This window comes from Mobula birostris, chromosome 3 (genome assembly GCF_030028105.1).
Source record: "Mobula birostris isolate sMobBir1 chromosome 3, sMobBir1.hap1, whole genome shotgun sequence".
Taxonomy (NCBI): domain Eukaryota; kingdom Metazoa; phylum Chordata; class Chondrichthyes; order Myliobatiformes; family Myliobatidae; genus Mobula; species Mobula birostris.
Genome location: NC_092372.1, coordinates 15,623,759 through 15,641,178, shown reverse-complemented (window position 1 = coordinate 15,641,178; position 17,420 = coordinate 15,623,759). Strand labels below are relative to the sequence as shown.

Below are 17,420 nucleotides of genomic sequence, written 5' to 3'. Positions count from 1 at the left end.
AGGAATATTGTATCATTTCTTAATGCGTGCATTACTAAATGACAATAAAAGAGGACTGTGTGTCCTCATAATCTAATCTAATGCCCTGACTACGATTTTACTGCTAAGCACTTAGTGCTAATGCTGCAGGATATTTCACTTAATAGTTTCCCATAGAAGCAGTGTGTTCTGCTGGTAGTGTTTGGGTTACCACTAACGATAAGGGGTTGTGATGTTCAGCTTTGAATGCAAGTTAGCCAGTCAGGATGGTGCAATTGGGAGAAGGTCCTAGAGAAAGCTGGGTGGAGAGGTTTCGTGATGGACGCTAAAGAGACAGGAGATGGAGAGAGAAGATCGAGAGAACCGGTGGTAGAATTTGATCCAACCAGAATGTGTGATTCATTGGAACCTAAGATGGAAATTTCTATTGGTGGTCAGTGAAGAGAAGTTGGTGCCTTGAGTACCTGGACACCTCCAGTTTTTGTGGAAGATCTGAGCTCCAACTTCGTGCACATTTGACTGTATTAATTATAATGGGCCCTTTTCTTTTTTCTTCATTCTTTACTGTTTGATTAAGTGACATTTATAAATATACCTTTCTTATAATTGTATGCCATGTACGATCTGTTTGCCGATGGGTAATTGCACAAGGGTGGCATTTACACAGTACTCGCTCAGATTGGGGTGTGGGTTATCAAAACATTCCAGCTCTCCCGGTCTGGTGGGACCCAAGTCACGTCGATCCGAGACGTACGAAGTTGAGTCTACTGACTTGTTAACGAGGGGCTAACCAGCTGTGTTTCTAGAGATGCAAGGGGTTTCACACAAAAGGTGACTCAGCAAGGCTTCTCTAACTTTTGAATTTCAAGGCTCTAGCTAGCATTAAGAGTTATTTGCTCTCCTGATTAATTGTTCTATCTGTCCAATGGCTTTTAATGATGTATACACGTGGTCATCCGAAGCTTTTGCTATTATGCAACGAATGGTTTCTTGCCATTGTGAAAATAGTCCGAGTTACTGTACCTTTCTTCGATCCAAAGTAGGTGAAGACTCTTTCCTCATTTCACCAGTTTTAATCATAACACCATAAGATGTAGGAGCAGAATTAGGCGATTCAGCCCATCTACTGTACTCTGTTATTCTATCATGGCTAATTCATTATCACTCTCAATCCTATTCTTTTGTCTTAACGTTGACACCCTACCTAATCAAGAACCAATTAACCTCTGCTTTAAATATAGCCAGTGATTTGGCTTCCACAGGCAATTTCACGGATTCAGCACTGTTTGGCTAAAGAAATTCCTCCTTATCTTTGTTCTAAAGGGAAGTCCTTGTTTTCTGAGGATGTGCCCTATGGTCCTAGACTCATCCACTACAGGACTCCCCCATCATCCTCTCCACATCCACTCTATCAAGGCCTTTCAGTATCTGGTAAGTCTCAATGAGTTCACCCCTCACTCTTGTAAACTACAGCGAATATAAATCCAGAGCTATTAAACACTGCTCATATGTTAACTCTTTCATTGCTGGGATAATACATGTGAACCTCTTCTGGACCTTCTCCAATGCCAGCATATCCTTTCTTAGATAAGAGGCCCAAAACTCACAATCATGTTACTATCATACTTGACTCAGGAGTAAATTGTTTGTTAGAACATAGAAACATAGAAAACCTACAGCACAATACAGGTCCTTTGGCCCACAAAGCTGTGCCAAACATGTACTTACTTTAGAAATTACCTAAGGTTACCCATAGCCCTCTGTTTTTCTGAGCTCCATGTACCTATCCAGGAGTCTCTTAAAAGATCCTATCGTATCTGCCTCCACCACCATTGCCGGCAGCGCATTCCACGCACTCACCACACTCTGCGTAAAAAACTTACCCCTGACATCTCCTCTGTACCTACTTCCAAGCACGTTAAAACCGTGCCCTCTCGCGTACTTTGCATAATTCAGGCCTTTTCTGTTCAGGTTGGGTGAGACTAGAATGAGCGATTGCAGGTTAAGGTGAGAGATGAAATAATCAAGCAAACGTCTGTGGGGAAACTTCTTCACTCAGAGGATGGTGTGAATGTGGAACAAGCTGCCAGCAGATGTGGCGGACATGGGTTCAAATGTAAAATTAAGGATAAGTATGGTTGTAGATAGATGGCAGAAGATCAGGTTGGCATCGACTAGATGGGTTATTTATTTAACGATACACCACAGAGTAGGCTCTTCATGCCACACCGCCCCAGCAACCTCTGAGGACCTTGATTAACCCTAACCTTATTATGGGACAATTTACAATGACCAGTTAACCTACCCAGTATGTCTTTGGACTGTGGGAGGAAATCAGAGCACCTGGGGAAAATCCGCATATTCCACAGGGAGGATGTACAGTACAGCATCAGATTTGAACTCCAGACTCTGGAAGGCCGTGTTGTAATAGTGCTGCGTTACTGTCCTGTGGTACTGTGGGTTAAAGGGCTTTTACTGTGCTCTACTGCTCTATGGCTCCATCTAAAATTAAGCAGCATTGTGCTGTTGAAGGCAACACACACAGTGTGCTGGAGGTACTCAGCAGGCCAGGCAGCATCTATGGAAAAGAGTAAACAGTCGACGTTTCGAGATCTTTCCTCAGGACTAGAAGGGAAGAGGGAAGAAATAATAAGAAGGTGGGGGGAGGGGAGGGAGAAGTACAAGGTGGCTGGTGATAGGTGAAACCGGGAGAGGGGGAGGGGTGAAGTAAAGAGCTGGGAAGTTAATTGGTGGAAGAGATAACGGGCTGGAGAAGGGAGAATTTGACAGGAGAGGACAGAAGACCATGGAAATAAGGGAAGGGGAGAAGCACCAGAGGGAGGTGATGGGCAGATGAGAAGAGAAGGTATGAGAGGGAAACTGGAATGGGGAATAGTGGAGTGGGGGAGGGGGTCAATGACCGGAAGTCCATGCCATCCGGTTGGAGGCTACCCAGACGGAATATAAGGTGTTGCTCCTCCAACCTAGGTGTGGCCTCATCGTGGCAGTAGAGGAGGCCATGGACTGACATGTTCAAATGGGAATGGGAAGTGGAATTGAAATGGATCATTGAATTTCTTGGCATTTGTAAATAAAACAATGTTGGTGAAATTCAGCAATTGCTTTAAAAAAAGGAGGAAAGTCTTACCGGCGGGAAGTCCGTTGCGTAAGCTTCACACTTCATAATTTCCTTCGGCTTCTTCACAATCCGCGTGTAAATTATCATCACGTTGGAGAACTCAGCAGCAAATCCAAGCTGAATTTGGACACCACATTCAAACTCAAGCCACATACTTTCAGGCAATTCTGAGAAGACATAAATAACAGATGGTTCTGAGACAGTGCACCTGCATGATTATACTACATTTACTGTAGCTATGTAACTATGCAAACGTGTGAAAATAAAACAGGTTAAGAAGATGAACCGGCTCCAGAAGTCTGTTGTATTCCAACTGCAGTTGAACGAAATTTGCCAGCCCTGTACCCACGTTATTTTGGAATTGGAATTGGTGTATTATTGTCACATGTACCGAGACACAGTAAAAGCTTGTCTTGCATATTGTTGAGTGGTTTCAGAGCAACAACCTTGTAGTCAATGTCAGTAAGACCAAAGAATTGATTGTGGACTTCAGAAAGGGTAAGACAAGGGAACACACTACAGTCCTCATTGAGAGATAAGAAGTGGAAAGTGTGAGCAGTTTCAAGTTCCTAGGTGTCAACTTCCATGAGGATCTACCCTGGGCCCTTTCTGTCAAAGCAGTTACAAAGAAGACATGACAGCGGCTATACTTCATTAGGAGTTTGAGGAGATTTGGTATGTCACCAAAAAACCTCACGAATTTCTACATATGTATCATGCAGAGCTAACTAACTGGCTGGATCACCATCCGATATTGGGCGGGGTGGGGGGAGGAGGGTGTACTGCACAGGATCAAAATAAGCTGCGGCAAGTTGTGAACTCACTCAGCTCCATCGTGGCCTCTAGCCTCCCCAGCATCCAGGACATCTTCAAGGAGTGATGCCTCAAACAAGTGGCACCAATCTTTAAGGACCCCATCACTTAGGTCATGCCCTCCTCTCATTGCTATCATCAGGGAGGAGGTACAGAAGCCTGAAGGCACACACTCAATGATTCAGGAACAGCTTCTTCCCCTCTGCCATCCAATTTCTGAATGGACATTGAACTCATGAACACTACCACACAGCTTTTTTGCATTTCTTAATTCATTTAACTTTTTAAATACATATACTTCTTACTGTAAATTACAGTTTTTATTACTGCATTGTACTGCTTCCACTTAAGAACAAAAGCAACGTTTTTTTTATGCTAGTGATATTAAACCTGACTCTAATTCTGCATCTGATTCTGTTCATATAAATCAGATCATTACATAGTGTCTTGAGGTAGAACAAGATAAAAACAATAGTAATGTAGAATAAAGTGTAACAACTACAGAAAAAGTGTAAACAATAAGGCGCAAGATTACAATGAGGTCAATTGAGAGATCGGAGAGACCATGTTATGGTACTAGAGAGTGGGTTAGAAGCTGCACTCGAGCCTAATGGTATGTGCTTTCAGTTTGTGGGTGGGTCTTTGATGATGCTGGCTGCATTACTGAAGTATACCCAGAGTCCATAGAGAAGTCTGGCTACTGTGAAACGCTAAAGTGTGTCCACAGCTTCCTGCAGTTTCTTGCGGTTATATGCAGATCATCTGCAAAAGACTAAGGAACTGGTGGTAGACCTGAGGAGAGCTAAGGTACCGGTGACCCCTGTTTCCATCCAGGGGGTCAGTGTGGACATGGTGGAGGATTACAAGTACCTGGGGATACGAATTGACAATAAATTGGACTGGTCTAAGAACACTGAGGCTGTCTACAAGAAGGGTCAGAGCCGTCTCTATTTCCTGAGGAGACTGAGGTCCTTTAACATCTGCCGGATGATGCTGAGGATGTTCTACAAGTCTGTGGTGGCCAGTGCTATCATGTTTGCTGTTGTGTGCTGGGGCAGCAGGCTGAGGGTGGCAGACACCAACAGAATCAACAAACTCATTCGTAAGGCCAATGGTGTTGCGGGGATGGAACTGGACTCTCTCACGGTGGTGTCTGAACAGAGGATGCTGTCTAAGTTGCATGCCATCTTGGACAATGTCTCCCATCCACTACATAATTGATTATGGGGAGCAAGGACATGGCAGACCAATTCAATAATTACTTTGGTTCTGTCTTCACTAAGGAGGACATAAATAATCTTACAGAAATAGTAGGGGACAGAGGGTCCAGTGAGATGGAGGAACTGAGCGAAATACATGTTAGTAGGGAAGTGGTGTTAGGTAAATTGAAGGGATTGAAGGCAGATAAATCCCCAGGGCCAGATGGTCTGCATCCCAGAGTGCTTAAGGAAGTAGCCCAAGAAATAGTGGATGCATTAGTGATAATTTTTCAAAACTCGTTAGATTCTGGACTAGTTCCTGAGGATTGGAGGGTGGCTAATGTAACCCCACTTTTTAAAAAAGGAGGGAGAGAGATAGCAGGCAACTACAGGAAACATAAAGTTGTGGTGGTAGGGGATTTTAATTTTCCATACATTGATTGGGACTCCCATACTGTTAGGGGTCTAGATGGTTTAGAGTTTGTAAAATGTGTTCAGGAAAGTTTTCTAAATCAATATATAGAGGGACCAACTAGAGGGGATGCAATATTGGATCTCCTGTTAGGAAACAAATTAGGGCAAGTGACAGAAGTCTGTGTAGGGGAGCACTTTGGTTCCAGTGATCATAACGCCATTAGTTTCAATTTGATCATGGACAAGGATAGATCTGGTCCTAGGGTTGAGTGGGACAGGTTGTTCTCTGGCAAAGATGTGATTGGTAGGTGGGAAGCCTTCAAAGGGGAAATTTTGAGAGTGCAGAGTTTGTATGTTCCTGTCAGGATTGAAGGCAAATTGAATAGGAATAAGGAACCTTGGTTCTCAAGGGATATTGCAACTCTGATAAAGAAGAAGGAGTTGTATGAAATGTATAGGAAACAGGGGGTAAATCAGGTGCTTGAGGAGTATAAGAAGTACAAGAAAATACTTATGAAAGAAATCAGGAGGGCTAAAAGGAGACATGAGGTTGCCTTGGCAGTCAAAGTGAAGGATAATCCAAAGAGCTTTTACAAGTATATTAAGAGCAAAAGGATTGTAAGGGATAAAATTGGTCCTCTTGAAGATCAGAGTGATTGGCTTTGTGCGGAACCAAAGGAAATGGGGGAGATCTTAAATAGGTTTTTTGCATCTGTATTTACTAAGGAAGCTGGCATGAAATCTATGGAATTGAGGGAATCAAGTAGTGAGATTATGGAAACTGTACAGATTGAAAAGGAGGAGGTGCTTGCTGTCTTGAGGAAAATTAAAGTGGATAAATCCCTGGGACCTGACAGAGTGTTCCCTTGGACCTTGAAGGAGACTAATGTTGAAATTGCGGGGGCCCTGGCAGAAATATTTAAAATGTTGCTGTCTACGGGTGAAGTGCCGGAGGATTGGAGAGTGGCTCATGTTGTTCTGTTGTTTAAAAAAGGATCGAAAAGTAATCCGGGAAATTATAGGCCGGTGAGTTTAATGTCAGTAGTAGGTAAATTATTGGAGGGAGTACTAAGAGACAGAACCTACAAGCATTTGGATAGAAAGGGGCTTATTAGGGAGAGTCAACATGGCATTGTGTGTGGTAGGTCATGTTTGACCAATCTGTTGGAGTTTTTCGAGGAGGTTACCAGGAAAGTGGATGAAGGGAAGGCAGTGGATATTGTCTACATGGACTTCAGTAAGGCCTTTGACAAGGTCCCGCATGGGAGGTTAGTTAGGAAAATTCAGTCGCTAGGTATACATGGAGAGGTGGTAAATTGGATTAGACATTGGCTCGATGGAAGAAGCCAGAGAGTGGTGGTAGAGAATTGCTTCTCTGAGTGGAGGCCTGTGACTAGTGGTGTGCCACAGGGATCAGTGCTGGGTCCATTGTTATTTGTCATCTGTATCAATGATCTGGATGATAATGTGGTAAATTGGATCAGCAAGTATGCTGATGATACAAAGATTGCAGGTGTAGTAGACAGTGAGGAAGGTCTTCAGAGCCTGCAGAGGGACTTGGACCAGCTGGAAAAATGGACTGAAAAATGGCAGATGGAGTTTAATACTGACAAGTGTGAGGTATTGCACGTTGGAAGGACAAACCAACGTAGAACATACAGGGTTAATGGTAAGGCACTGAGGAGTGCAGTGGAACAGAGGGATCTGGGAATACAGATACAAAATTCCCTAAAAGTGTCATCACAGGTAGATAGGGTCGTAAAGAGAGCTTTTGGTACATTGGCCTTTATTAATCTAAGTATTGAGTATAAGAGCTGGAATGTTATGATGAGGTTGTATAAGGCATTGGTGATGCCGAATCTGGAGTATTGTGTTCAGTTTTGGTCACCAAATTACAGGAAGGATATAAATAAGGTTGAAAGAGTGCAGAGAAGATTTACAAGGATGTTGCTGGGACTTGAGAAACTCAGTTACAGAGAAAGGTTGAATAGGTTAGGACTTTATTCCCTGGAGCGTAGAAGAATGAGGGGAGATTTGATAGAGGTATATAAAATTATGATGATGGGTATAGATATAGTGAATGCAAGCAGGCTTTTTCCACTGAGGCAAGGGGAGAAAAAAACCAGAGGACATGGGTTAAGGGTGAGGGGGGAAAAGTTTAAAGGGAACATTGGGGGGGGGGCATCTTCACACAGAGAGTGGTGGGAGTATGGAATGAGCTGCCAGACGAGGTGGTAAATGCGGGTTCTTTTTTAACATTTAAGAATAAATTGGACAGATACATGGATGGGAGGTGTATGGAGGGATATGGTCCGTGTGCAGGTCAGTGGGACTAGGCAGAAAATGGTTCGGCACAGCCAAGAAGGGCCAAAGAGCCTGTTTCTGTGCTGTAGTTTCTATGGTTCTATGGAGAGAGAAACCGGGGAATTATAGACCGGTTAGCCTGACGTCAGTGGTGGGGAAACTGCTGGAGTCAGTTATCAAAGATGTGATAACAGCACATTTGGAAAGCGGTGAAATCATCGGACAAAGTCAGCATGGATTTGTGAAAGGAAAATCATGTCTGACGAATCTCATAGATTTTTTTGAGGATGTAACTAGTAGAGTGGATAGGGGAGAACCAGTGGATGTGGTATATTTGGATTTTCAAAAGGCTTTTGACAAGGTCCCACACAGGAGATTAGTGTGCAAACTTAAAGCACACGGTATTGGGGGTAAGGTATTGATGTGGATAGAGAATTGGTTAGCAGACAGGAAGCAAAGAGTGGGAATAAACGGGACCTTTTCAGAATGGCAGGCAGTGACTAGTGGGGTACCGTAAGGCTCAGTGCTGGGACCCCAGTTGTTTACAATATATATTAATGACTTGGATGAGGGAATTAAATGCAGCATCTCCAAGTTTGCAGATGACACAAAGCTGAGTGGCAGTGTTAGCTGTAAGGAGGATGCTAAAAGGATGCAGGGTGACTTGGATAGGTTGGGTGAGTGGGCAAATTCATGACAGATGCAATTTAATGTGGTTAAATGTGAAGTTATCCACTTTGGTGGCAAAAATAGGAAAACAGATTATTATCTGAATGGTGGCCGATTAGGAAAAGGGGAGGTGCAACAAGACCTGGGTGTCATTATACACCAGTCATTGAAAGTGGGCATGCAGGTACAGCAGGCGGTGAAAAAGACGAATGGTATGCTGGCATTTATAGCAAGAGGATTCGAGTACAGGAGCAGGGAGGTACTACTGCAGTTGTACAAGGCCTTGGTGAGACCACACCTGGAGTATTGTGTGCAGTTTTGGTCCCCTAATCTGAGGAAAGACATCCTTGCCATAGAGGGAGTACAAAGAAAGTTCACCAGATTGATTCCTGGGATGGCAGCACTTTCATATGAAGGAAGACTGGATGAACTAGGCTTGTTCTCATTGGAATTTAGAAGACTGAGGGGGAATCTGATTGAAACGTATAAAATCCTAAAGGGATTAGACAGGCTAAATGCAGGAAGATTGTTCCCGATGTTGGGGAAGTCCAAAACGAGGGGTCACGGTTTGAGGATAAAGGCGAAGCCTTTTAGGACTGAGATTAGGAAAAACTTCTTCACACAGAGAGTGGTGAATCTGTGGAATTCTCTGCCACAGGAAACAGTTGAGGCCAGTTCATTGGCTATATTTAAGAGGGAGTTAGATATGGCCCTTGTGGCTAGGAGGATCAGAGGGTATGGAGAGAAGGCTGGTGCAGGGTTCTGAGTTGGATGATCAGCCATGATCATAATAAATGGTGGTGCAGGCTCGAAGGGCCGAATGGCCTACTCCTGCACCTATTTTCTATGTTTCTATGTTTCTATAATGTACTGGGTGGGCACAGGAGTACATTCAGCCAGAGACTCATTCCACCGAGATGCAAAACAGAGTGTCATAGGAAGTCATTCCTGCCTGTGGCCATCAAACTTTACAACTCCTCCCTTGGAGGGTCAGACACCCTGAGCCAATAGGCTGGTCCTGGACTTATTTCATAATTTACTGGCATAATTTACATATTACTATTTAACTATTTACAGTTTTATTACTATTTATTATTTATGGTGCAATTGTAATGAAAACCAATTTCCCCCGGGATCAATAAAGTATGACTATGACTATGACTATACTAAGATGGGATGCAGCCAGATATCTGTCCTGATGCAGAGCCTTGAGCCTAAAACACCAAGGATCTTTCGACCTCCACGGATGTTGCCTGACTCACTGAGTTACTCCAGCATTTTCACACTCAAAATTCTGGAGGAACTCAGCTAGTCTGGCAGCATCTATGGAGAGAAATAAGCAGACAATGTTTCCGGCCAAGACCCTTTATCGATAACTCACGTTTATAATTTACTACAGCAGTTCGTTATTTTTGCTCTCTAACTTAAGCCCCTTGCAATAAAACCCAATGTATCATTTGCCTTGCATGTAAACCACCCTAACCACACTCAACATTTCAGGAACAGCTTCTTCCCCTCCATCATCAGATTCCTGAATGATGATAAACCCATGTACACCCCCACACTGGTTTTTTCTTGTTTTGCTCTTTTTGTTCTGGTTCATTGGAACGTATTGGGACCAGGACACTTTGGCCCAATTAAGCAGATGCCCCAGTTAGCCATATTTGCTTGGAACTTGTTAAAAAGGCCAAAAAAACCAAACTTCATTTTAACTATCTTTCTACTATCATTTCGGAGGAGCTGTCCTAGGCCCAGCAAGTAAGTGCAATTATGAAGAAAGCACGATAACATTTCTACTTCCTTGGGAGTTTGCAAAAATTAAGCATGACATCTAAAACTTTGACAAACTTCTAAAGATGTGTAGTAGAGAGTATATTGACTGGTTGCAGCACAGCCTTCTATGGAAACACCAATGCCTTAGAACGGAAAATCCTACAAAAAGTAGTGGATAAGGTCCAGTCCATCACGGGTAAAGCTCTCCCCACCACTGAACATGTCGACTTGAGATGCTCTTACAGGAAAGCGGTATTCATCATCAGGGACCCCCAACAACCAGGTTATGCTCTCTTCTCATCGCTGCCATCAGGAAGAAGGTACAAAGGCCTCAGTATTCACACCACCAGGTTCAGGAACAGTTATTACCCCTCAGTCATCAGCAAAGTGGATAACTTCACTCGCCTCATCATTGAAATGTTCGCATAACCCATGGACTCACTTTCAAGAACCCTTCATCTCATGTTCTCGATATTTATTGCTTTTTATTTAGTACTATTATTTTTTTTTGTATTTGCAGAGTTTGTTGTCCTTGCACACTGGTTGTCCGCTCAGTTGGTGAGGTCTTTCATTGATTCTATTATGGTTATTGTATTTATCGTGTATGCCCACAAGGAAATTAATCTCAGTGTTGTAGATGGTGACATATATGTACTTTGATAATAAATTTACTTTTGAACTGTTTTTTGATTTTCACAGTAGTTTAGTAATTAATTATCTGCTTGTATTTTAAGTAGTCCTTGTATCTTATGCAAGTTTAATATGACTCAAGTCCATCACCACCAGGACTACATGTCATTCCGAAGCTTCTTTCCTGTAGCTATCCAGCTTCTCAACAAAATTCACTCAGGTGTAATACCCTAACTGTCCCTGAACAACATCCTGTAGATGGTCTTTCCTGCTCTCCTTGTTCTGTTGATAATTATGTTCACATTTATTTAAGCTTGGTTATAGACGTTTGTACATGTGACCATCCTGCTAATTGCTGATTGCTGTTGGAGGAATGTGATTCACCAGGATATTGCCTGGGCTGGAACTTTTTCGCTTATGAGGAGGCTCTGGATAGATTAGATTTGTTTTTCTTGGAGGGAAGAGGACCAGGGAGTGGGGTTACGTCTGAAGTATTTTGAAATTAAAGAAGACAGAAATTTTTATTTGGCGCACAGGTGTATAAAATTAAATAGCATGGGCTTAACACAAGAGATTCCGCAGGTGCTGGAACTCCAGAGTAACATATACAAAATGCTGGAGGAGCTCAGCATGTCAGGAAGTATCTGTGGAAAGGAATAAACAGGCAACATTTTTGGGCTGAGACCCTTCATCTTGGCCTGAAACGTTGACTGTTTAATCCTTTCTGTAGATACTGCCTGACCTGCTGAGTTCCTCCAGCATTTTGCATGTGTTAACATAGGTTTAAGACAAAGCATAAAAGGTTAAGAGAGAGTCCAAGAAAGATATCTTTCCCGGGGTGGTTGGAATGTAGAACACATGGCCTGAGGCGATGGTGGAGATGGAGACTTTTACAACATTTTATAAGTATTGTGAGGAACGCTTGAATCCCTAAAGCATAGAAGCCTATAGAGCAAGTGCTGGAAAATAAATTTGGTACAGATGGGTGTTTGCTAGCTAGCATGAATATGGTGAGCTGAAGGACTATTTTCATGTTACATGACTCTACACTTAGAGTCATAGAGACATACAGCACAGAAATAAGCCCCTCAGCCCATCTAGTTCCTGCTGAACTATTTAAACTGCCTACTCCTATTGACCTCCACCAGGGCCACAACCCTCCATACCCCTACCATCCATGTATCTATCTGAACTTCTCTTAAACATTGAAATCAAGCCCGCTTGCACCACTTGTGCTGGCAGCTCATTCCACACTCTCAAGACCCTCTGAGTGAAGAAGGTGTTCCCCTTAAACTTTTCACCTTTCACCCTTAACCCATACATCTAGTTGTAGTCCCACCCAACGTCAGTGGAAAAAGCCTGGTTGCATTTACCCTAGTTATACCTCATAATTTTGTATACCTCCAGTAAATCTCTCAATCTTCTACCTTCCAAGGATTAACGTCCCAACCTATTCAATCTTTCCTTATAACCCAAACACTTACTTGTAAATTTTCTCTGTACACTTTCAACCTTACTTACACCTTTTCTGTAGGTAGGTGACCAAAACTACACCCAATACTCCATATTAGGCCACACCAACATAGTAAACAACTTCATCATAACATCCCATCTCCTGTACCCAATACTTTGATTTATGAAGGTCAATGTGCCGAAAGCTTTCCTTACAACCTAATCAACTTGTGACACCACTTTCAATGAAATATGGCCCTGTATTCCCAGATTCCCTTGTTCTACCACACTCCTCAGTGCCCTACTGTTCACTGTGTTGGTCCTACTGAAGTGCAAGTCCTAGCACTTGTCTGCATTAAATTCCTACTTCTACACTTCATGTGTAGAATGAAGTTCAAAACCCTTCTTTCACAAAGACAAGAACCATAAAAAGCCCAAGCACATTCTTCATTAACACAGTGCAGAGCAACACACACAAAATGCTGGAGGAACTCAGCAGGTCAAGCAGCCTCTATGGAGAGAAATAAACAGTCGATATTGTTCATATTCATTGCTTTGCACTTAATGCAAATTGGTTTCTTTGCTTATGTGTCTTCAAACACTAACAATAATCACCTTAAATAATTCTCTTTGCATTAACAGATACACTTGCATATCAAGCATTTGGCTCAAATGCACCATGCTATGCTTGTCCACTTTACATTTGATTACTCACACATCGCTCCATTTACTTGTCTGAATCAATTTGCAATCCCATGATTATCCCAGCAGAATTATCTTTACCAGTCATTAGCGTAACTGCCTCACATAAATTTGACCTGATTAATAAGACAGAAATGGAGTTTAAATAAGATGTCACATAAGAACCACTTCCCTTTATCCAGCATCAAATGCACAAGGCTATAAATACCAGGATCTGATTTCTGACCCTTCTTAATTATTGTGACAACATAAACTAGCCGACCAAGTTCAATCCAGAACTTTATTAGCCATTAAATACTTGAGACAGTAGCTCACACATATTTCATTTAATACCCTGTGAAAATTGAACTGGACTAGCAATGCTAAAATCAGATTCATAGGAACAGCTTCTTTCCCTCCACCAGCAGATTTCCCAATGGTCAATCAACCTTGCTTTTCTCTTCAACACTGTTAATTTTTTAATAAATAGAGAGATGTCCGTTTAGAACAGAGAAAAGGAGGCATTTCCTTAGTCAGAGAGTGGTGAATCTTTGCCACAGGCAGCTGTGGAGGCCGAGTCTTTATGTATATTTAAGGCAGAGGCTAATAGGTTCTGAATTAGTCAGGGCATGAAGGCAGGAGATTGGGGCTGAGAAAGAAAATGGTGGAGCAGACTCAATGGGTCAAATAGCCTAATTCTGCTCCTATATCTTATGGTTTTATGGCCTGTGGTCTCATTTATTTATTCTGTATAATTGATAATTTTTATGTTTTGCGCTGTGCTGCTCCCACATCTCACAATATACTGTATGTTTATTGAGATAAGGTGGGGAATAGACACTTCTAGCCCTTCGAGCTGCGCTGCCCAGCAACCCCCGATTTAACCCCTGCCTAATCACGGGACAACTTACAATGACCAGTTAACCTACCAACCGATATGTTTGTGGACGTCGGTGGAAACCAGAGCACATGGAGAAAACACACACCGTTACAGGAAGCACATGCAAACTTCTTACATTCAGTGGTGGGTTGTGGTCATAAACCTCATTCTGATTCTAATATGGCTTGACACAGTTCCTTCAGCCCAATGAACCCACGCTGGCCGTTAAATACGCTTGTACACCAACCCCGCAATAACCCAATTTATTCTCCACTCATTCCTGCGAACTCTCTCCAGGTTCTACCACTCGTACACACTAAGAGCAATATGCCGTAGCCAATTATTCTACCAATCTGCAGATGTCAGAGGAAAACTGACACCTGGAGAATGTGTAGGCTCCACAGAGACATCACCAGAATTTGGGATTGAAACCTGGTCACTCCTACCCTGCCGTTAAAATACTATTAAATGGTTCCCGAGTATGATAAGATGGACTGCTAACCTCACAATCCATCTTGTTATGATCTTGCAGCTTATTGTCTACCTGCTCCCCACTTTCTCTGTGCTGTTGCATTTTATTTAGCATTGTTATTGTTTATCCTGTACTACTCAATGCACTGCGAAATGTTTTGATCTATATGAACAAGACAAGATTTTCACTGTATCTCAGTACATGCAACAATAATAAACCAATACTAATATCAATACCTATTAGCATTGGTACACAGAATCGGAAATAGCTGCAGAAGGTTTGTAAACTCAGCCAGCTCCATCACGGGCACTAGCCTCCCCAGCATTCAGGACATTGTGATGCCTCAAAAAGGTGGCATCCGTCATTAAGGACTCCTCATCACCCAGGACATGCCTTCTTCTCATTGCTACCATCAGAGAGGAGGTACACACTCAAGGCTTTAGGAACATCTTCTCCTCCACCATCGAACTTCTGAATGGAAAATGAATCCATGAGCACTGCATCAATTTTGCTCTCTTTTTGCACCACATTTAATTTAATGTCTTAATATATATTTCTTGTTGTAATTTATTGTAGTTTTTTATGTATTGCACTGTACTGCTGCCGTAAAACAACAAATTTCACAACACATGGGAGTGATATTAAACCTGCTTCTGATCCCGATTCTGGTGCCATTTTGGTTTATTTCTCTTGGTCTCTTTGGTGGGGTTAGACCACCTTCTTCTGCTGGTCAATGGGCACTTACAGGGTGGGAGAGTGGGAGAAATAAGCCTGGCATCTGGGTGAGGAAGTTGGCAGTGGGTCTGAGAACAGAGACATGGCACAGATGTGGGTGAGAGATCAGCAGCTCGGGTGTTGGGTAAAAATCACAAGGTAGGGGAGCACAGATCAGGGTCTAGAGGCAAAGGGGAGACTGGTAAAGTGGGATATTACAAGGTTGTTTAAGGATCAAGATAAGATCCTTTCTAATTCAGTGCTGGATTTTTAGGAGTGACTGATGGCAGGCACATCCTGACAATCCAATCCCTGTGCCTTTGGAAGGCTCCAGATGGAGTGGTGCATTAGGCTGAAGTCACTTCGTACATCACTGACACAGATACTGTGTCAGGAAGGAGGTACAGGAACCAAAAGTCCTACACCTCCAAATTCAGGAACAGTTATTGCCCTACAACCATCAGGCACCTAAACCAGTGTGGATAACTTCACTCACCACCACTCTGAACAGATTCCTCAAACTACTGACTCACTTTCTAAGGTTCTAAAACTTGTGTCTTCAGATAAATAGATAGATTGATTTATTATTTGTTTTTTTTTCATCTGCACTGTTTGTCTTCTTGTGCACATTGGTTGTTTGTCAGCCTTTGCAGTTTTTTTTCCATTGATATACTGTGAATGCCTGCAAGAAAATGAATCTCAGGGTAGCAGATGGTGACATGCATACACACTTTGATAATTTTAATGACTGGGAAAAAAACTGCTCGTATGCAGATTTTCATTGACAGTACAACAAATTGAATTTGTTGCGGCACGGCAGCGTAGTGGTTAGCACAACGCTTTACAGTACCAGCAAAACGGGTTCAATTCACGCTGCTATTCGTTAAGGACTTGTTCGTTCTCCCCGTGACCGCGTGGGTTTCCTCCGGGTGCTCTGGTCTCCTCCCAAAGTCCAAAGCTGCACTGGTCGGTAGGTTAATTGGTCATTGTAAATTGGCTAGGGTTAAATTGGGGGCTGCTGCATGGTGTGGCTTGAAGGGCTGGAAGGGCCTTTTGCACACTGTATCTTAATAAAATAAATAAAAATAAAAAAAAACCCTTTTCTTGACAGGAAATGTATGGTCAAATTTCACAATTGGGGCGATTTGAACCAGGAATAATCACGACCACAATTTTCCTTGAATTAAATCAACTTTCAATTTCATTCTTCAAGTTTCAGTCGAGCATTTTCCCATGCATTAAAATTAATGAAGAACGTCCCTAATTGTCACCTTTCGGTTTCAGTCCTATCACATACACATTGATCAGTGATGTCAGCGCCCACTCCCTCCCCTGTCTTTGACTTGTGCTGCCAGAATTCCTGCCCCGTATCTGGTTTCCCTTTCACTGCATGATTGAAATAACTCTACAAGAACTAGCGCAGTCAGTGGCCAAGTCTGAGTCCACATTCTTTACCCCACCCCCCACACCCGGCCAGTGCCAGATCATGACAGTACTTTACCATGAGCCTTGGCCCACTGTAGGTTCCGAGCCAGTGATTCTGCAGAGCAGCCTGAAGACTGGATGGGGTCCGTCAAGGCTCGCTTCTCACACAGGCTGCTGCGGATTTCCAGAGCTTGCTTTCCTTTAGTGAGATCGCATTTTCCCATATCTGCCATTAAAGCACCAATACTTCAGTAAAGCAAAAACAATATCTGATCACTGAACACAAGCTCTGGATGCACTTTCAAGGACTCTACAACTCATGTTCTCAGCATTACTTACTTACTTCTGTGTTGATTATTATTTGTTCTTTTGTATTTGCAGTCCGTCTTCTTTTGCACATTGGTTGTTTGTCAGTCTTTGCAGTTTTTCATTGATTCTATTGTATTTCCTTGTTCCCAATGACTTGGCCACCAAAGCCATCTGTAGCAATGAATTCCACAGATTCACCACCCACTGGCTAAAAGAAATTCCTCATCCTTCTCTGTTCTGAAGGGACATCCTTCTATTCTGAGGTTGTGTCCCCTAGTCCTAGACACTCCCCCTATTTGAAACATCCTCTCCGTGTCCACTCTATCCAGGCTTTCTAATTTTCAATGAGTTCTCCCCTTTATACTTTTAAACATCAGAGTGTACAGACCCAGAATCATCAAGCGCTCCCCATACATTTACCCTTTCATTCCCAGGCTCATTTTCGTAAACCTCCCCTGGACCCTTTCTAAAACCAGCACATCCTTTCTTAGACAGGAAGTCCAAAAATGCCCATAAGTGCAATCAAACCATTGCCCAATAAAGCCCCAGCATAACGTCCTTGCCTTT

At 42.7% G+C, this 17,420-nt stretch overlaps 1 protein-coding gene across 2 annotated transcripts in view; it reads right to left on the bottom strand.

The window, feature by feature from the left end:
* malt1 (MALT paracaspase 1) overlaps positions 1-17,420 on the bottom strand; it is a 127,477-nt gene that overhangs the window by 26,049 nt on the left and 84,008 nt on the right. For both annotated transcript variants that reach the window (XM_072252259.1, XM_072252260.1), the window contains 2 exons: positions 16,621-16,770; positions 3,128-3,285 (listed from right to left, as the gene is read on the bottom strand). In XM_072252259.1, the coding sequence (XP_072108360.1) occupies positions 3,128-3,285; positions 16,621-16,770 (308 nt within the window). The remainder of the gene's footprint in view (positions 1-3,127; positions 3,286-16,620; positions 16,771-17,420) is intronic.